Here is a 21,349-nt window from a genome sequence, read left to right as displayed (position 1 = left end):
TGCTGAAACAACAATCTAACAGTCTAGTTTTTTTAAAAAACATCTTTCAGCACTAATGCCTACTCTGGCTTTTTACTCTACACAATATAGTTTGCGGGAAAAATTTCTGGACAAAGTCTGGTCGTAAAAGCTGCTCCCATGTAGACGGTAGATCTACATCAGACACCAGATTAAAAACTGTCCCTACAGTCTCCATCCTGGAAGATTGATGAATGATCACATGATGACATTAAACTGCAGCTTATCGATCACTGCTCCAGGGTCAAAGGTTACACCTACATCCAGGAGGGTTTAAATGTACTGACTTTAAAAACTAGAGCAGTTAAAGCTCAGGCTCCTTTTATTCCTACTTCTGCTTCTCACCAGAGAGGGGCGGTCATCTGATGCTGATAGTAAACACAGTCACTCTCTGCTCCCCCCCCACCCCCTTCTCGTGGGGAGGAGAGTGTGAGCAGGGAGCTGAGGTGGGAGGGGGGCTCCTGTCTGGTCCTTTGTCATGGGAAGAGTTGACTCCGATGTTTCATAGTGAAACTCAGCTTCACCGAGACCAGACCCACAGCAGAAAACTCCGGAGCGATGATGTGACTGGGACAGAAAACAAAGGTTCGTGTTTCCTTTTAGGCTGAAGTCGATTTCCGATCACTTCCTCAACTTCTGATCGATACAAACACTGATGCTCCGGGAAAATCACTCTATTACGTGTTGTTTTACGCGATTGAGTTCGATGTTGATGTTTCCAAAGGGAGAAATACCTAAAGTTAAAAGTTTGAAATCAGCCAGAAACAAATTCCAAGAGGGGAAAATTTTCTGATTTAGCAAATGGAAAAGAGTGAATTTCTAGCTGTCATCATCATCAGGCTGGTGGTTTTCCAGACATTGTGTTGACTTCCAATTTATATAGAGTATAAAGAGTGTGTGTGTGTGTGTGGTGTGTGGTGTGTGTGTGTGTGTGTGTGTGTGTGTGTGTGTGTGTGTGTGTGTGTGTGAGGACGTGCATGAATGCATATGCGTTGTTAAATCACAACATTGTACAAACAGTGCAGTGAGTGACCTGAAGTAATCAGTAAAGTCAAATAAGACATAGCTGCAGCCTCTCTAAGTGTTTTAATGTTAGAAAGTTAATGTTGAGTGTTTGGAAACACACTGAATTTGGAATGTATTAAGAAAACTAAAGTGTCCTGAAAACCTTTTTAAGGTCATTTCGTCTTCAGCAGATCCCAGAATCCTCATCTTTAGATTGGAGGTTTTGTTTTCGCAGCAGTAAACACTGGGTTTGCTTGGTTAATGAGCGGGACTTGTAATGCAATAGCAATCTGAGCCTTACGCAATGTGAAAGCATTTATCTTCACAGTTTTACCAGGCGTTAGATCAAAGCCAACTTATCAGTGGCCATTCCTCAAACTGTTTACATCTCGCTGTGTGTTTGTGATCTGCACAACCCTGCTGCTCTGTAGTCTGGGTGATGCAGTAAAAACTCCTGCTCCTGACATGGGGCTGGGTTTTTTTTTTTTTTTTTTTAGTGTCAGGCGATCTGGAGAATGAACTCATGCCGATTGATTGTGTGACTGTGTAAAAGGATACCCTACTTCCTGTAGGCCCTCTCTCTCCAGACAGCAGGAAAATCTTAGATCAGCCCTCTCTCTCTCTCTCTCTCTCTCTCTCTCTGCAGTGTGTGTGTGTGTGTGTGTGTGTGTGCTGTCTGTGGTTCTGACTTTTTAAAATCCCTCTGTTGAATCACAGGAATCAATAAAATTCTCGTGGGTTGTGACTTTTATCTTTTAGATATATGACCTAGAGTGAGGGCACTGGAAGGACCTTATATATGTCACGGTTTTATTTGATGTATTTATTTCCTTTAGCTTTAATTTTCACTTAGAGGAGAAAGTCTTGGGTCCATGTTTTATTGGTAACAGCGAGCCAGACATAAGAACCTTCCTCTGGTTCTGTTTTCCTACTTAGTCTTCGGCAGAGGTTTTTTTTTCCGTTAATAAATATGCACATCTGAAATATCTGCTTCAATTGAGGCATTGTCGTGTAGAGTTTTGAAGGATACGTTTAAAACCCATAAGGTCTGAATGCCTTTATTTTCTTTATTTATTGTGCAGAGTGTTAAGAAGCAAATTACTATTACTATTATTTTTTTGTATTTCAATAGGTGAGATAAAGTTGAATTAGGTTTAACTCTTAGTAACGGGATAAAATATTGTTTTGATAGTTGTGAGTTTCATATTTGTTCCTTCCTCTTTTTTCTTCATTTCAGGGAACAAAGCACACAGGGCCCTGCTGAATCCTGCAGCCTCAGACTGAGCCATAGAGAAGAGATCAGTGTGATGAACAGCATGCTTCCTCACAGGAGTGCTGTGGCCACTTTGGGCTACGGCTCTGGTAAGATAACACTCGTTTTCATTCAGCAGTGAATCTCGCAATAATCTGCAGCCACAGATGATAAACTTCTCTACTAATAGTTGACTGCATGTCCCACCTGTCTTCAAAACGGCGTAAACTGAATTTAGCTGGATAACATCATGTCAGCATAGATCTATTTGTATAGCTCGATACAAATGCTGCACATCGTTGTCACATTTTAAATGAATTAAAGTTCAGACCTTATTGAGAAAGTATTATTGGGAGAAGGAGTTTTAATGACACAGGAGTACGGTATGTGGACATTCTCTATTATCACGTGAACACTTGAATGATTCCTTCATTCAGCATTTAACCACCCACGAATAAGAGTGCCATCCTAATATAGCTTACTGAGATATTTGGGTGTCCTCAGGCTTTCTATTACAGTTGAGACTATGATGTATTCTGGCATGTCTTGGTCCAGCAGCATTCTTCCATTTTTAGAAGAAGCTTAACCACTGATTGAGCCAATGTTTGTATTGGGCTCAGAACTGTATGAGTGTACATTCTTCACTGGTTTCCCCCTCCCGTACTCAGCACATATGTGACAGCACTTCTCCTAGCTGGGCGCTTCGTAAAGAGTTATATTAAACTTATCTTTCTTACATGGTTCAAAGAGAGGAAAAAAGATTTCATGCATTGTCAACTGCTTCTCTTCTACAGACTGTGTGAAGATTGAGCACAGCACCAGTGGCTCAGTGGGTGGGACATTGCTGAGAGGCTCCCGCTCTAAGGCCGAGTTACAGGAACTGATGGAGACGCTGCAGCGCAGGAAGAGTGCTCTGGAGGCCAGTCTGAGGGCAGCCGAATGCAGCCGCAAGTATCTCAGCGTGCCATCATCTGTTGGACCCCAGTCCACCAGGCCGCTGTCAGTCCTTAGCAATACTGAGCGCCCTCCGTCTGCCTCCAGAAACTTCTCCTACTCGACCAGCAGCAGCGTGCCTCCATCCCCTCGTCAGGGCGAGCGCCAGCTGGGCTCTAATGGCTTGCTCCGTCATAATCATCCTCGCCACCAGTCACAAGACAGTCTGCTCCTCTCTAATGCGGCAGACGGAAGCTCTCTGCTCTCCTCCTATGGGGAGCCCCTACCTCGTTCTCCCAGGATTAAAAGTGGAGCAGCCAGCGTGCCGTCAAGTCCCCGCATGGGCCGCAGGCTCTACTCTCAGGGCAAAGCTGGAGGAGACTCCCGGCAGAGGAAATACTCCACTGGCTCCCTCAATAGCTTGGGGATGCATAGTCGTTCTCTGCCACGGCTTCACAATGCAGCAGACCCTCCTACTCTGTCACTGCCATCGCGCCACTCAGTGGGTTCCCACAGAGGAGTGAGCTCAGCGGGGCAGCGGCGGAGTCTGTCTTCCCTGGAGCAGCCACCAGATGTTACGGTACCAGCCAGCATGCCCAGCACCCCCAGGAGGGCCAGTCTGGCCTCTCTGAGTTCTCTGGGTATAGATATCGACGGGACTGGCTTAGATCTGAGCTTTGGAGAGAGGAGGCTGTCCTTTGGAAAGGCTGGTTTGGGTCAGAGGGTGGGCAGCATCAGCTCTTTGAATGGCAAAGAGGAGCTGAGAGACTACCACCAGCACCAGAGAGATGAACGACTCAGGGAGCAGAAAGTGCAGAGACTGGTCAGTTTCTTTTTCAACAGCTTAGCAACAATTCATCAATCAGGCCTTTATGGTGGAGTGCATAAGAGTGGCTAGACAAAGATCACTTTGAGTAAAAGGCAAAATACAGCCTGATGGTACTTTGCCAAACAGCATTTAAAGAACATGAGGACAAAGATTCTATGGTGTGATGAGCAGAAAATAGATGCTGCTCATCATTTAGCTTATACCATCCCTATGGTGAAAGAGGTGACAGGAGGAGCAGAGAATTGAATCATTCTTTCATGAAATTCAGAAAGTGAAGGGTTATTAACATTTTCTGGAGCCTCTGCATGTCCTTTTACAGCTTATTAACATCTATCCGGCTCCACTGTCTGCAGGAATGCCAGCGTCTAGAGACCATCTTGAACCTGTGTACTGAGTTACGCCAGGTGGAGAGAGAGCCAGTGGGATCAGCTGTTTCTGACCTGCAGAAGATCAATAAGGAACTGGAGAAGCTGCAGGTGTCAGACGACGAGTCTGTGTTCTCCGACTCTCCCAGCAGCACTGCTCAGGACGGTTGCTTTGGGGCCAAAGCCAGAGACTTCCAACTCACTGATGAGCAGCAGGCCAGCCAGCGTCAGCAGAGTGGCTTCAGGGAGGCCAGGTCCCATTCACCAGCTATCAGCCTGAACAGCAGTGCCCCCTCACCCGCCACTCAGCACAGAGCTAAAGTACGTTTTTTAAATGTGTGGCAGTGGGTAATTTGTACATTTCCTGTTTATGTTGGTTGTTCAGACACATAAACATGGAAATCACAGGACCTCAGCTTTACCGTACATACCAAACATGCACATGCAGTGATTCCTGCTTCCAGCCTGCGCAAACCTTTTACCGCTGACTCACTGTCTTTGTAAGATTGCAGCTTTTTTCCGCTGTAGAACGGTTACAACCTAATTGTGTGTCTGGTTTTAATGAAGAAGTCCTAGTTTTGTTTCAGCCCTCAGCCATTCTAACTTTTGATGGAGGGGGGGGGGGGGCAGGAAATGGCTTTATCCCATGGAGAATTAGTGTACGTCTGCATGTGTGCGCGCATGCACAATCATGTGCGGGTGTGTGTGAGTGGAAGAATGCTAATGTATATGCATGGCAAAGGTGTGTGTTTTTCCAGATGTTTTGAACTTTAAACAAAAAAGAAAACCTAGTGAAAATGAACACACTATTGCTAACAACTGTTTCTTTTTCTTCCTTTTATGCAATACTTTCAAACTAAAGTGGAGACGAGTATTTCTGCAGTGTTTCAGTGGTGACAGAGGTTTACAGGCTGCAAATGCCCTCTCTTCTACTCTGCTACTCATTGCATTCCTCAAAGCAGTGTGTGCACGAAGACAGAGCATTCACAACCCATCTGGAAAACTATAAATCCTAGAATGGCCGGCCAAATGAGCCCCTGACCATAAATTTTTTTTTAAAGAGGAATACCTGTTAATACACTCTGAAATGCATCCCTGTGCAAGTTTGTATGAATGGTTGTAGGATGTTGGTAGACGCTGAAGTATGTGGGAGTGCTTTGGTGTGACTGGCAGTGGAGTGCACTGATAGAGCTTTCCATTACACCAAGCAGAAAAGAATCTTGTTGTCAGTGATCCAGTTTTGGATCACTGACAACAGCTGCTGTTGTCTTTTATAAAAATTATTCTACTGGCTGGTAAATTATATTAATAACATACTTACAGGACAGAAGGAAACAAGTAGATTCTTATGTTATAATTTTTATAATTTGTCTCTTTCCTGTGAAGAACCAGTTTTTGATTACTTAGGGAGACAAGTGTATCGCCAAATTTAAACTCTCCTACAATGCCAGGCATTTATTGCATTTCTGATGGCACCGCAGGTCCTGGAGAGCATGCAGCTTAAACAGGAAGTAACGCATATAGAGGAAGAGAGGATTCAAGTTTTAAACAACATAGAGGAGCTGGAGCAGAAGATCAAAGACCTGGAGAACCAGATGGAGGAGTCTGTCCGAGAGGTAGCCTCACGAACACAACCGAGACTGATTAAGGCCACCATCAGATATCAGAACAACAGTAGACGCACTGCATGAAATGTGATTAAAGGACACGTTTGCAAACAATCACGACCGCCCCGCCGGCCACCCCAGACAAGCTTCTCTCCGTTTAATAGTTTATATTCATTTCATACAGAACATCCGTGCTTCTTAATGTATAAATTTAAATAACAATAAACAACAATAACTCACTGCTTCTACAGTAGATTTTTCATCAGTTGGTTGGTTACAAATACCAGAAATATATTTATGATGCGGGATAGTTGGTTAAATTTATAATGCGGATTATTTAATCAAAACTCGTATCTATGTTGTGGCACTAATATACTGTAATATTTAAAGAGACTCTATGTATTTCGTATTTTATTGTATTGTTGTAAGATAAAATGAAATTCCTGTAAGACGAGCACGAGAAGATCTTGAAAAACAAACAAAAAAATATCAAAACATACGTACATTTTTACAATTAAGATTTTGAGTATTGAATATTGTTCCTCCAATGACTACTGTATGAATTTGAATACTACATATTGTGTAACACCTTAAGTTGTACAACTGTATTATTATTATCATCATTATTATTATTGAAATTATTATTTTTTTACTACGTTGATCCTTTCTTTCCTTTATTTATTATTATTTTTTCCTTTAATTTACTAGGGGTGTCACTGTTTGCTAATCTGTGCTGCTGTCTCTTGCAGATGGAAGTGGAGTGTGCTCTGTTGGAAGGTGAGCACGAGTCAGAGATGGGCCAGCTGCAGAGGGAGAAGGAGCTTCTGGACCAACTTAAAGAGAAGCTCCATAGTGTTGACAAGACAAGCCACACCGAGAAGTCGCAGGTAAAAAGTTGTGCGATGGTCAAAAATGACGACATGAATCACATTCAAATGATAAGTGACCCTTTTATATATTAAACCATTAGCTTAGAAAGTCTAAACCAACTCCAATGAGAACATAATTCTGTATTGTCCAGAATTGGTTCATGTTGGCAGTGAGCACAAAGAGTCAGACCTCAGCTCTTATTTTACATCTCCACGGTCTGGTTTGTTTTTCTTTCCAGTATATTTCTTTTTTGTGCCTTCATTATCCTTCTTGCCCTTGTTCTCTCTAATATTGTTTCCTCTCCAACGATTTCCTGTCTCACATTCACATCTTCTGTTACAGCCCTGGTGTCTCTCAGACCCACATTTGAAATGTGAACCAAATAGTTACCATGTGTACAAATTATCAGCTTTCTTAGCTCATCTGACTCCAATTTGGTAAAAAATTTAACTTACCTGAAACTTCACATCATGTGGAAAGACTAGCATCTGTTTTATACTGCTATGAAGTATAAGTCTAAATAAATGTGTGTTCATTTTCAGTCTGCATTAAATGTTTCTTTCTCTGTTCACTTATAATTAAGGCAGCATGTGTGTCTGTGGTGTTAACAGGAAGCTGAGGACCAAACTAAATCGTTGGAGGATTTGGAGTTTCAGAAACTGGAGAGAGAAATTAATCAGGACGAGGAAAAAGAGAATCGGAGCCAAGAGCTACTGCGAGAGATCGCCGAGTGTCAGCGTCTCATGGTCACACGCAAGGTACAGCGAGTGACAATTTGTGAGTGTGCATGTAGCCTGTAGTGCATTGTATCACTGAGCTAACGGTGGAATTGCATCACTCTGAAATGTCCCATTTTTAGCCAGCAATATGTACAAAGACTTATGTGGGCATTTTTGGTGCACTATAACAGAACACAGCATAGCAGTGTCAATAAACTTCTATAATTTAAGGTAGAGCTTTATTATTTTGTAGACTCAATAGTACGTCATTTAGAGTAGTGGTCTGTGACAAGATGGTACACAGTATATTTGGTAATAAACTTTAAAAAAAAGTTCTTTTAAGGCCCAATAACAATAAAAAATAGAAGCAAAGAAATAAAAGTTGTTGTGGTGATCGTTTTAAGTTTTTCTATTCTGGGATTTTTTTCAATTGCTGCATTGTGGTTTGTTGTCATTAATCTTACTACAGGCTATGCATGAAAATAAAGCTGCACAATTGTGAGATTTGCAGCACAAAGCATGAACTAATTACAAGAAACAACAGTGTCAACAATGGTAAGCATGAAAATACTAACAATCTAATGAATGCACACATTTTTAAACTGAGGGTAAAATCAGAGAGAAGGCGAATAAAGAGAGTGAGGATGTAAAATTAATGTAAGTTCACTCTGCTTCTGCATTCAAATAAAACACTAATGTTACAACATTATTTTCCTCAGTTCATTATGAAAGTTTCCAGCTGATGTTGTGCGTGTTTTCTTTTCAAAGGAAAGACTCGTGACCCTGAAGAAACAGTCTGCACAGATTACTTTACAGGCTCAGCAAGAAAGAGAGAATTTCCAGAGAGAGAAAAACAATTTGCTGGTCATGCTTCAGAAGGTATTCAAATTCTTCGATTGCTGATGTTGTAAAATGTTTATTTGTATTTACTTGAAGATGCTCTGCTGAAATCTGCAGGAGAGAGAGAAGCTGGCGTCTTTGGAAGGAAAGTATGCAGAGTTGTCTGAAGGGCAGGTTTTCACTAATAACTCTTTGGCAATCAAAGAGGTAGGAGGCAGTTGCTGTACATTTGCAGTACCACTTTCCACCAGCAGGGTGTCCCTGTGTCTTTCAAAAGTTTATTACTATTACACAATAAATGACAAAATGCTTAATTTCTCTGATGAGAGTTCATGCTATTTTTATCCTTTGTCATTTCTGCTCTGGTTTCTGCGATTGCTGCAGCACTTGCACTCTCTGAAGGAGAGGAGAAGAAGCAACAAAGAGAACTCTGCCCACACAAGTGACAGCCTACCTCATAAGAGGAGCCAGCAGCTCCTCACACCTTATGGCAGATCTCTGGGACGCACACTCCCTCCAAAGGTAATTATCTCATAACCTGAGCACACGTTAAAGGTTGGGACAGTTTTCAACCGATGCAAAGTAATAAAAAGCCTATTAATCTTTAAGGTTAACACAGTTTTAGAAGTGTGATCTTTGAAAATTCAAAATAAGGGTGCTCGTTCTTATCCTGGACTGCAGTCAAGGTGATTTCATTGCCCTGATTATTTGTATCTAGAAACATTTTGTCTCTTGAGGATGATCCACCCAAACAGGAATTCTCAGTTAGTCTTGCCACACCCATCTAACTCGTGAAGTCATTTGCAAATGAGTACGTTTGCAGCTGTGTGAAGGTGGTGGAGTCTGGTCCTGACTAGGTGCTGCTGATTCCTCCTCAGGCTCACCTGCCTTTGTCCCAGAGCACCAGCTGTGGCAGTGTCATACCACAAGGGTTCAGCTTCTCCTCTCGGGACCTGAACACCCGCCGCCTGCCAAAGAGTGAGTCAGAGTACCAGACTGTTGAGCCTGTCTGCATCACATCTGCACAGTGTGACCAGCTTCGGCCCTCAGGCTTTCTACATGTATCAGGACAGGAAATGTTTTTATAATGTAATAATCTGTGGCGCTACATTTAGTCCAAATCTGATATCAGGGACGTAATGTTTGTCTCAACAGAAGGATTGTAAATTATACAAGATAGGAATTTGTGATGTTGAGGTAAATGACTTGTTTTGACTGCATGTGAAAAACAAACATGTTAAATATCTTTATTGGAAAAGGCAGCATTAAGGAATTATATGTGTTTGAATGCATATGAAACCAGTTTTGGCATGAACTATTTACCTTTTACATTATGCTCACTTAAAATAAATCCATTTACTTTTCTTCACCTTGATGGTTTGCTGTTGCTGGAAGACAGATTTGGTACTCTAACTTTAGATTATGCATGTTGAGGTTTTTCTCTGTTGTGAACAGGCAACAGCCATGCAAACATGACTGAAGACAGACAGAGAAGAAGTGATTTTTGCAGCAGGATGGAGTCTGAGGCCACCGTGTTCCTAAGCTCCTTCACTTACCCAGACAACAGCCAGGCCTCAGATACCGTCAGTGTGGACAGCTCTGACAGCCTGGAGACCAGCTTCTCCGCCTGCTCCCCGGACAACATCTCCAGGTGAGAGTCAAAGCGCTGAGTTACTTTTCTTTAGTCCTTTTAGTAGTTTTACACTCCTAACTTGTGTTTTCCATCTTCCCTAAGTGCTAGCATGTCTAATATGGCGAAGATCGAGGAGATGGAGCGTTTACTCCGAGAGGCCCAGGCTGAGAAGCAGAGACTCCTTGAGCACAGGGTAAAGTGCCATACCTCCCCAAAACTCACTGTGTATGTGGAGGTATGCTTGATGACAGACGTAATGTACTCTATGGGGCATGTGCAGGAACGTGAGATGGAGATGCGCAGGCAGGCTCTGGAAGAGGAGCGAAGAAGAAGAGAGGAACTAGAAAAACGACTGCAGGAGGAAACATGCAGGAGACAGAAACTTGTAGAGAGAGAGGTGAAGCTCAGGGAGAAACAACGATCACAGGTATCCAGACGTGGACAGCTGATTTGAGGATTTGCCTCATGTAAATACTTTTAGAACAAAGCAGTACACATTGTTTACATCCCTGATCTAACTTGTTTCCATAGTCCCGGCTGTTGACACGCTACCTCCCGGTAAGGAAAGACGACTTTGATCTTCACGGCCACATCGAGGCAGCCGGACACAACCCAGACGCTTGCTTCCATCTGGCCATCACTGATAAAACCTGCCGAGGCTTCCTGGTCAAAATGGGCGGTAAGATCAAGACCTGGAAGAAACGCTGGTTTGTCTTCGACCAGAATCGCAGGACACTCACCTACTATGCAGGTGAGGCTGGAAAACGTGCGGTTTTCAAATGGGGCACAAGCTTACTGTGAGCATGATGTCAATTCTTAAGCTATGCCAGGATGCCTCAGATGGAGTGAACAAGGTTTTATCACAGCGTCGTTGGTCCATGAACAGTTGTGTTTATGTTCTTTGCTGCAGACAAACATGAGACCAAGATGAAAGGAGTCATTTACTTCCAAGCCATAGAGGAGGTGTACTATGACCATTTGAAGAATGCGCACAAAGTAAGTCCGTTTAGGAGCGTGCACGTGCTTGCCGGTGATCGTCCACACATTGCCTGTTACTTTGAATCTTGTTGACATCCATCTTTTTTGTTCTCTTATACACACATCTCCTCAACCCTCTCCCCTTCTATTCTCTATTATTTCACTTTTTCTCTAAATGACATTCACTACCAAGAGCCCCAACCCCTCGCTGACCTTCAGTGTGAAGACCCACGATCGGGTGTACTACATGGTGGCTCCCTCGCCTGAGGCCATGCGTATTTGGATGGATGTGGTTGTTACGGGTGCTGAAGGACACATGCATTTCATGGTGTAACTCATTCCAACAGATCAGGCTCTGCACCACAAAAATTCTTTTGATGAAAAGATTGAATTTTTTTTTGATAAATAAATTTAGAGCACTCTGCTCCTATCGACATGGACGTTCATTAGGTCAACAAAACTGCACTTACCTTTACACTTGTATTTGTACAATGACAACGTGCACTCAGAAGCACACTTTAGAGTTTAATCATGTATAACAGATCAAAAAGATTGATATACAAGTTTCATAATTAAGCTATGTAGTTATTTTTTTATTGTTTGTGTACCATGAGTGGCTGAAACGTGACTAAATAATGTAGCAATCAAGCTAATATAAATTCTACTATTTCTTTTTCCTTTCAGCGAATATCAGCTTGTCTCATACTCCCCCATTTTGTAAATGTTTGGCCAACATCTGCTACACTTCCAAACTGCGGTACACACAGATGTTATTCCGATGTTGATTATTTACAGTACACAGTTCTGCAGTGCAAATATGTAGGTCTACCTCTGTTTCTTTTCTTTCCTGTTTTCTCACTGACTGCACCTTTTCAGTGTGTCTACAGTGCACAGTGGCAAGAAAAGGTATGTGAACCTTTTGAAATTTTGTGGTTTTCTGCATAAATCTGTCTTAAAACATTATACGATCTTCAGTCAAGTCAAGACTATTAACAAATATAATTTGCTTAAAATAATAAGACAAAAAACTATTCAGGTCTGTAATGTCTTTATTGAGAACAACTATAAAAACATCATGGTGCTAGTGGAAAAAGTATGTGAACCATTTTGCCACTAATACTGTGGAGTGTCAATGTGCTCTTTGGGAAACTTTAGGCATACATCAATGTTTGCAGCTTCCTTCATTGTGTCCTGTCATAGACACCCTGCTTGTTCAATGTTTTACCTACTGTAGACTCATAAATACAGATGTTAGCCAGTTCCAATGATGCCTTCAAACCACCCTAAGTGGCTGTCACTCAGGGTTGTTCACAATCTTTTTCCACTCGCACTGTGAGGTTGTTATGGTTTTTGTCAATAAAGACATGAAAGATCAGAATTGTTTTTGTGTTATTATTTTAGGCACATTATATTTGTTAACACTCTTGACTTAAATTATATCAGATCAATGACAAATTAATGCAGAAAACCGTGAAACTCCACATACCTTGTCTTGCCACTGCATATGTTATAGTCTTTTTATGTTAAACCAGATTAATTATTTCTGTATTGTCACATAACATCCAAATAGTGCATTATTTTGCATGTTTACCTAATTTGCAGCTTTTTGGTTTCAGCTGCCAGACTACAGCATACGTTCTCCTTGTCTGCTTCTTTAAAGCTTGGCTGAATGTCCACACATGTTTTCATTCATGTACAAACAGCATTCAGGAGAGATCATTATTAGTGCAAGCTAACATTTTATAATCAGTAATTATTGTTGTTGCAAATATTGCACTCATAAAAGTACAACATTTGCCCACATCACAGTGGTAAATCATATTTTTTTACCTACCACTGTGAAGTTAGGTTCCTTTATCTATAATAAAGGCTGCAGGCCTGATATGAAGAGGCCATGTTGTGCGGCAGTGATGCTGCATGTACTGCATCACCAACATTTTCCTTACGCTTAAATGTTTGATTATGTTTTTTCACCAGCAGAGGTCCTCAGAGCAGAGCTATTGCACTACCATGACGTAATGCTCTGACTTGTCCCCTCACACTCACTGTGAAAGATTGCAGCCTCGATGATCCATATTTCCCAATACCCACATCAGATATGTGCGTTTGTAAGCACATATGTCAAGCTTAAGATTTAATTTTGTGGAATTTGCAATGTTTAGAATCACAAACACAAAATGACTTTATGATTCAGTTTAAAATGTGCTATAAAAGCCTGATATTTGAATTGTACATTATTTGATTACAGTCTGATTGTTTTTGATAATGAAAACCTAGTTTTACACCAAGTGTCCAACTGTTGGTTTACAGTCCGTGATGGTCGGTGTTTGTCATGCTCTGGTCTTATTTAACCCAGACTCGCACCGTACACATCCAGCTGCAGAACAGACGGCGTTGCAGATGAGTTGTTGCCTTTGTTGGATGCTTGTCTGTGAATGAAGGTAAACAACTCATCCCCAAACTGTTGTTCACTGTAGGAGACGCCAGCCTTGGAACCAAACAAATTATGGCATTAACATATTTATATTGAATACATTTAATATTTAATATTTTCTATAAAAACATTTGTGATGGAGGCTTTTATGACACTATGCTACAGGTTTTTACACTTGGCGTGTGTATGAATAAATCATTTTGATTAGTAAATATACCTTTTCTGCATTGAACATGAACATGTATTTTGACTGTAAAATTCCTTTGTATTTTGTAGCACTAAACAGGAGCTATATAAATCCCAACATGTGTTTTCCTATGGATATTTTTCTTTTCCCGTGGGGATTGATGACCTTAATATATGGTGCTGCACAATGCATCTCTAAAGCAGTGAACTGGCTTTTTGTTATTACCTTCTTAGATGTGCCTTTTATCTATTTTAGAAAAGTTTCATATTACCACAATCACTGAGGCACTTATAATTCATTAGCTCCTCTTATATCTGGAATGTACGAATGTCACTTAAGACTAAAACAATATTTTGTGGTATCTATGAGTGTGGTGCAGCCACACCAGAGCTTTTAAAGCAGCTTATTTAAATATTTTACCCATCACATTTATGGCTGTGTAAGATAGCGTAGTTGTCTTTCACAGCATCAACATCTAATATGTGTCAGTCATAGAGGAAGACCTGTATCAATTATGAAAGTGAACAACCATTAGATCAGACCTCAAACATTTTAAAGCTAAGTTGAATTTAAAAAAAAAATGAACTAGAACAAAATGTTTGGTTAGTTAATTGTTTATAAATCTTATTCTGCAAAGTAACTGGTAACTGAACTGTTGCAGTAAATTTAAGTACAATTAAATCAGACAACAAGTACTTCATAATATACTATGTAGCATATCAGTACTACTGTATATGTCCCTTAATCTCACCACAGATTAATTAGTATTAATTTGAGTAGTTTAACCTATATCAATGCAAATACTTTTTAAATTAATCTGATAATATTATTATTACCAATTATTATGATACAATAATGCTGTACAAAAATTCCATTTAAAACTACACATTAAGTAATTATGTCTGTATGTCTTATTAGCATGTATACCATGACGGTGCTCATTAAGGCACTCATGGATTCAAACTCCTCCCTCCGACACCTCAGCCTTGCATTGGTTGACCTAGTGGGGTTGGCATGGAAACACAGAGTGAAGCATGCTAAATTAGGCTCTAAATAGGCACGTCGTCTCTCCAGAGGCAGAATCAGACACAAACACATACAGACCATAGAAAGCCGGGGCAGCATCATTGCATTATGAGTGCTGTAATTTGTGAAACGTATTTGGGGCAAGGGGCTGGCCTTTAAGACACTGCATCTGTGTTTGCAGGGAAACACACAAACTAACAGGGTCAGTCTCAGACAGTTTATGCAATATACTGTAGCTCAACAGCTTATTTCAACATGTTTCCTGGCTGTACTTCACTCCAGGCTCACTTATGGCGTGAAAATCATGCGACAGGGAAATCATGTGAATGGCTGCTGACAAAAGGCAGCTTTCAGTCTGTTTAAGTTCCCTTATTAAAACTACAGCAATTATATTGATTTTATTTCCTGTAGTGGAGAGCACAGTGTAAATTATCACAGTGTGAGCTCTCATAACCAGCCTCATCTCTGCATACAATTGTATACAATCAGTATCTGCAGTTCAGGCGTGATGTTTTAACCCTAATGCCAAATCGCAGGTGTTAGCTGAAGGAAATGTATCGTGCCAAAGCCTCAGGACCAAACTGTTCTCATTTCAGGGATGTTGGTTTTACCCTCTGAAATCTGTATCAGCACCTGAAATCCTCGTGTTTTGCTCTGGCAAACGATGTTCCTTCTCTGCTCAGCTTGGAGCCCCTGGCTCCCTCAAGTGAACAGAAGTCTTTTTGTGTCACCTCTGCAATTCACCCTTTGTCCCTTTACATTTATTTGTGACACCAGATTTCTCATAACGTTGCCTCGTGACTTACCAGCTTCCCATCATGAACCCGAGGCTGTAGTCTCACCTCTAAAACTATTAATGTAAATAGTTGTTTCTTTGATTCACTCCAGCCTTTTATGTTGAAATAATTCTCTCCAATTAGATTTTTCTGCACTGATGTTGCCTTCTCAAATCAAATGATCCATTCGGTCTGAAGGGAATTATTTAGTGTTAAGAATAGCAGTGACACACATTCCCAAACCCTTTTCCTGATAATAAGGTATGCATGTTAAGCGTTTTCCCTTGATGCTGATTGGCTGGGCTCGGCTGACATTTGTGTGCTCACTATTCAGGTCAGTGAGCTTCGAGTGTGGATGATGTTGGAGGACAGCCTGCAACCCAGGCTGTAGTAAGATGGTGAGTCACTGTAGGGATTTGTTATTTATCTTCTCTGATCTTTAACTTTTCTCTAGTTATGTAATCTCCATCAACATAGACTGTGACTCCAGAGATTATGTATTCCAACTTCCTTTTTATGTGCGCTCACATCTGTCTGGTAACTGCCACAATATATGGAAAACAGGATATAATTCAAAACTTAAGCACATCTCATCTTGCTAAGTATTGATATTGTTTTATTGATTAAAGAGTAAACAGAACAACATAGATGAGATTATACAAAGAGATATTGTTCTCATCTGAGTATAAATGGAAAACGGATAAGGGTGTGCCATTTTACGAGCTTGAGATCTCATCTCAGCATCCTCTCTGTCTCCCTCAAACGTCCACAGCTCCATTCTTAATGGTTGCCCAGTGTCCATTTGATTGAAAGAAGTTTTTTCTTTTTCCAATCCGTCCCTCCTGTAGTTCACAGTGAGATCTAATTGTGTTACATACGAGCAGACGGACTCACAGGCGCTGTACAGTTCAACATGTGCAAAAATTAATAACACGTTTTCTGCTACATACATCCAGAGATAGGTGTGGAATGTAAATTTGGTTGCATCTATATGGAGAGCTCCTGCTGTTCTTCTCCTGACATAAATAAAAAGTAAAGGGACTGGTTATTATCAAAGAGACTTGCTGGAAAAAAAGACAAAACTTTGACGGTTCCTACAAAACGTATAAGTAACCAAAGTTAAAAGTACTGTAGAAAAGACAACAAACTCTGAGAGTCTGTAGGAAAAGCACCCTTAAAAAGGCACTCGCCCGTGTTGTGTGTGTGACTGTGTTCTCAGATTTATCCTTAGTTACCAATGCTGCTGTGTGTTCAGGTGTGACCCTGAACCTTTCCTGAGTGCATGTCCAGTTGGCTCAGCACCAAAGAGCCAGGCTTGTTGCTTCAGCTCCCTGTGGAGATGTTTTGTGCTTGAGTGCTGTTAACCCCCCTTGACTCTGTTACTGTTGCTTATGGTGTAGTGAAGCCAAGAGATGAAATATGGCAATGAATCAAAAAACTGCGATCGTGTAGTTATATTTGAAAAATGTTGCAGTCAAAGCTGTACTTAGCATCGTTGATTGGTTCAGTCTATTGTTTCATTTTCTTGTTTGGGTGCTCCCTCCTGAAGCTGCAGGCTTATTACCCGCCTGGCGGACAGGAACCTTGGATACAGGTATCTTGGAGCGATGGGGATCTTTCGCTTGTGGGATTTGGGAGGCAGCGTGAGACTGTGTGCTGTGCTTCACGGGGATCTTTGAGTCACGTGGTAAACTAGCGAGGACTTTTGGCTGGGGAGGCTGCTGACTCTCCTCCGGGGTGTGTTTTGAGGTTGGCACATTAACCTCAACATCATGGATTTTATCTTTGTTCCCTGCATCATGTGAATTGAAATGTGGCCTCTCTTCTTGGAGTACAGGAGACAGTGGAACCTTGCCTGTTTCATCATCAGCATGTTGGCTGTCCCGGACAGGTAGTTTCCCCCCTCTCCCCCCTCCAACTACAGGTATTTTGCTTAGTCCTGATGCCTTTACTTGTGGTATCCTTCTTTCTTTAGAAGAGCCCTGCAGGCTTGTTCGTGACTCATGCTTTTCTTCTGTTTTGGACAACACAGCCTGGCCCCTCTGAGAATCTGTGCTAGTTGGACTAGTCAGTTGCCCATCCACAAAAGCTTGTCCACTTCCTCTCGTCTTAAAAGAAGCTGAGGGCTCACTCGACCAAAGTGGAGAGGTACAAGGAAGAGAAGTGACAGGGCGAGTGGCAGAGGTAGGTGCAGAACGGTCTTTAGCAACAGAAACTGAGATCTGAGCAGGGACAGGAGGATCTTTAGATACAGAAGATGAGATCTGAACAGGTGCAGGAGGATCTTTAGTTACAGGAGCTAAGATCTGAGCACTGACAGGTATATCTTTAGACACAGAGTCTGGTTTCTGAGTGGGAGCAGGAGAGGCCTTGGAATGATAAACTTGAACTTGAGCAGGAGGAGAGGAATCTTTCATTACAGACATGGGGATTTGAACAGGTACAGGAGGAGCTCTATAGTGAGAGACTGGGATCTGACCTAGATCAGGAGGTGGTGGGGAAATATCAGCATGGGAGGTAGGAACTGGAGCCAATGTGGGAGCAGGGGATGTCTTATCTAAAGCGACTGGTGCAGGACTGGGTTTTGTCATGCAAGAAATCATATCTAAAGAAGTTGTTGATTGAGTTGGGACAGATGCAGGGCTGTGTATGGTTTTAGTTGTGGTTGTTGGAGTAGTGGAAGGAACAGTTACAAGGGAAGGAGTCTTGTTTAACTCTATAGGGGGAGACATGATTGTAGGTTTGCAAAGGGCTGCAGATAACGAGTCTGCGGTTGTAGTGGATGTTGTAGCTGTTGTCATCTTGGAAGAGGTAACTAGTGCAGGAGGAGAAGGTGTGGTTATAACACTACAGGCTGGTGATGCTGTCACTGGAGCTTTAGATTCTCCAGCTGAATTTAGAATGGGTTTGTAGGAAGTTGACATTTGCAAACTGCTAGCTGAATCCAATTTTGAGGGTGGATGTTGGGTAACAGAAACAGGGGTGGCAGGGCTATGGGTTAGGGGTGGAGGTTTGGCTGACAAAGGAGTTGGAGTAGCTACAGGGCTGGGTTTACTAACTGAAACAACAACTTTTGCAGGTTCTGCAGTCTCTGAAGCCAGTTTGCTAGCTGTAGAGGTAAGAGTTGGACTAATTGAGGGAGCCTTGACTGTAGTAGTAGTAGAGGTGGAGCTCAGTGTGGTTTTAATTGTTAACGAAGGGGAAGACATTACTGGAGCAGTAAGGTTTGTTAATGCTACTTGGGTAGTCGAAGGTTTTGTTGCAGGGGGCGTGGGAGTTGATTTTATTTTAATGCTGGTAGAAAGCTCAGAGGCTGGAGTAGAGTCTGAACTTGGTTTGACTGAGTTAGTAGTCAAATTGGAAGATTTGGTTAACGTGGTGACAGTGGGAGAAGAGGTTGAAGTTGTTTTAGTCAGAGGAGTAACGGACTGACTGGAGACTGTTAGACTGGAGACGGCTACAGGGGAAAGTTTAATTGGAGAAGAGATGGTAGGTTTGGAGAAGAAAGATGTTGATGATGGTGTGACTTCCATCACCACAGCACCGATGGCACTGCTGGCTTTCCCCCACTCTGCCTCCACATCAGCCATGATGTCTCCACCTCCTGAGATTGAGTCAAAGGTCAGGAGAGAGGAGATGTCTGCCAGCAAAGAGCTTAGGCTGTTATCACCGGGTACCAACGGTAGCTCAGGGGTGGGTAAAGGCGACACATGCTCATTAGTTCTACTCACATTGCCTGCTGTCACCTGGGGAGCTATGGCCTCTGATGGGGATGTAGCTGCACTGTCCTGTGTTAAGCTCTTCACAGGCTCAGTTTCAGGGCTGTCCAGAGAGCGAGGCTGGGATTTGGGGGTGAGGGTGAGGTCCTCTTTGATGATTTCCACGCTGCTGGCGCGGGATGACATGAGAAGTGGGCTCGGAGGGGCTTCCTCCTTGTCATCTTTGTCTTTTGCGCGAAACTTAACATTGCCAAAGAGACCCTTTAGCCCACGACGTTGCCGTCCCACTGGCTGGGACACGGTCTGGACTCGGCGGTCCCCCACACCTCTCCGGCCACCTCTCAGTAACGACAGAAAGCTGAGGGACTTGGCTGAGCTGACTGAAGAAATTGATGTACGAGCAGGGGCGGCAGCCAGAATGCCATCTTCACCAAGCTGTTCCTCCTCTGCCTGCTCTCTCTCTCCTTGACTCACCTCCTGTCCCTTTTCCTTGTCTGGCTCGTGCTCTGAATCTGGGACTGCAGTCTCCGATAATCCATCTAGTGTTTTGCTCCTGATAGGTGACTTGTTGTTCCCATCGCCTTTGCTTCGAATAGAAAAGATGTTACCTGGCTTGTGTTTGCCAAACAGCTTGAATCCTTTTCTGATTTTTCCACTTGGCTGAGATTCACAAGGCGGGGGGTCCATGTTGTCCGTTTGTACATCCATCTTCTCTCCGTTTCCCAGTTTCCTTGTATTCTCCCGTCACTTGCTGCAGTTATTATTCCCCAGCCACTGGAGTGAACATTTGCATCCAAACCTTATCTTTATCGCCTCACTGTACCTCTGTTGCTCTCAGTGTGTTTCTTTATCGGTTGTATCCCTCCCTCTGTCTGCCTTTCACATCCAACCACCCTTTCTCCTCTATTTCTCCCTTGAAAGCCCCTCCTCTTTGCCTCGTTTTTGCCTGGCTGCTCTCCCCGGTTGCCACAGCAACCGAGGAGCTAAGCAGCTTTCGTCAGCAATGCAGAGCCAGAGGCTGTCATCAGCCACCCTGAACACAGTTTTCTCTTCCTCCGTCTCTTGCTCTCTGTCTGATGACTCTGTTTACATAAACAGCAAAGACAAATACTCCATTAATAAGGCGAATCATGAATTCCAATCAATTGGACTTTATATAGACATCACATTGAGACTATTGCAGTGCACTTAGATGCACCTCTATTTGATACCTAAAAGACTGTTAATTGAATTGATTTGCTGATATTATATACAAAATAGTCTCAGTTGTATCTATGTTGGAGCACCTTTAGGAACTCACCTCTGTTTGAAATGTTAAATCTATTATTGAAAAAGACAAACAACCACAACGTTAAATATTTAATGCCACAAAGTGCAACAGTTTATTACATTTATGCTTTGGATATAATTAGCTTATTGACCTGTGTAGTAATTTCTTCTTTAGTAGGCTGCATGTTATTTTAAAATGCATAATTTCCTCTATTAGAGGATAGGCAATAAAACAAATATAAAGCTTCCTGTGAAATTTAGATATTAATATTTCTGTAGTGGAATATTTTGGGGTCATGACCTCTTGAACTTTGAATCAGTCAGTGAATTTTACAGGAAAGAAGGTAAAATGAGTATTGTATTGATATTATGATTGCTCTTCATGCCTGCCATAGTTAATATTATTATGTGTATATGATAATTTAAGCATTTTTATAATTAAGGAACGCTCTAACTGCAAGATGTGTGTATTTAAATCTAATGTCAAATGCAACGCTCTAATCAACACAGTGCTCAAGCCACTATATTTGCATTTACTTCACTTTTTCATGTGCTTCGTGACAAAATATTGTTATGAATCTTATTTACCAGTTTACATGTACAGCAATAAATACCAATATACAGAATGCTTTAGAAGTCTTGGCTAGTTATGTGTATCCGGTTAGTAGATGTTCACAATTATCAAGTGCTTAAGAAGTTCAAGTTTAATAAATATTCCGCTTGCTTTGCTCAGGTATTAATAAATGGCTTTATTACTTCTTGGAGAAGTTTAACCCAAAATATCTCATTTTATAAATGCCAGTGTGACGGTTATTTCCTCTAATACATTTGTGGTCTACCTGAATTAAATAAGAGTGTGTGTTTTGTTATAATTCAGCCATGAGAGGGA

At 41.9% G+C, this 21,349-nt stretch overlaps 2 protein-coding genes across 2 annotated transcripts; one reads left to right on the top strand and one right to left on the bottom strand.

Annotated features, from left to right (window-relative positions):
- The first annotated feature begins 495 nt into the window (after nucleotides 1–495).
- On the top strand, nucleotides 496–12,313 carry phldb2a (pleckstrin homology-like domain, family B, member 2a). The gene is made up of 17 exons (XM_026373123.1): nucleotides 496–603; nucleotides 2,261–2,385; nucleotides 3,070–4,031; nucleotides 4,391–4,723; nucleotides 5,884–6,018; nucleotides 6,759–6,896; nucleotides 7,491–7,637; nucleotides 8,367–8,477; nucleotides 8,556–8,645; nucleotides 8,823–8,960; nucleotides 9,317–9,416; nucleotides 9,894–10,089; nucleotides 10,174–10,264; nucleotides 10,352–10,498; nucleotides 10,603–10,822; nucleotides 10,982–11,067; nucleotides 11,243–12,313. The coding sequence occupies exons 2-17, from the start codon at nucleotides 2,331–2,333 to the stop codon at nucleotides 11,381–11,383; spliced, it is 3,090 nt and encodes a 1,029-aa protein (XP_026228908.1). The 5' UTR covers nucleotides 496–603; nucleotides 2,261–2,330; the 3' UTR covers nucleotides 11,384–12,313.
- A 133-nt stretch (nucleotides 12,314–12,446) lies between these two features.
- On the bottom strand, nucleotides 12,447–21,157 carry si:ch211-244c8.4 (APC membrane recruitment protein 2). The gene has a single exon (XM_026371786.1). The coding sequence runs from the start codon at nucleotides 19,897–19,899 to the stop codon at nucleotides 16,990–16,992; it is 2,910 nt and encodes a 969-aa protein (XP_026227571.1). The 5' UTR covers nucleotides 19,900–21,157; the 3' UTR covers nucleotides 12,447–16,989.
- Nucleotides 21,158–21,349: the final 192 nt, after the last annotated feature.

Source organism: Anabas testudineus, chromosome 14, assembly GCF_900324465.2.
Source record: "Anabas testudineus chromosome 14, fAnaTes1.2, whole genome shotgun sequence".
In the NCBI taxonomy this organism is placed as follows: domain Eukaryota; kingdom Metazoa; phylum Chordata; class Actinopteri; order Anabantiformes; family Anabantidae; genus Anabas; species Anabas testudineus.
The sequence above is the reverse complement of the archived record's forward strand: the minus strand, read 5'-3'. Positions and strand labels throughout refer to the sequence as shown.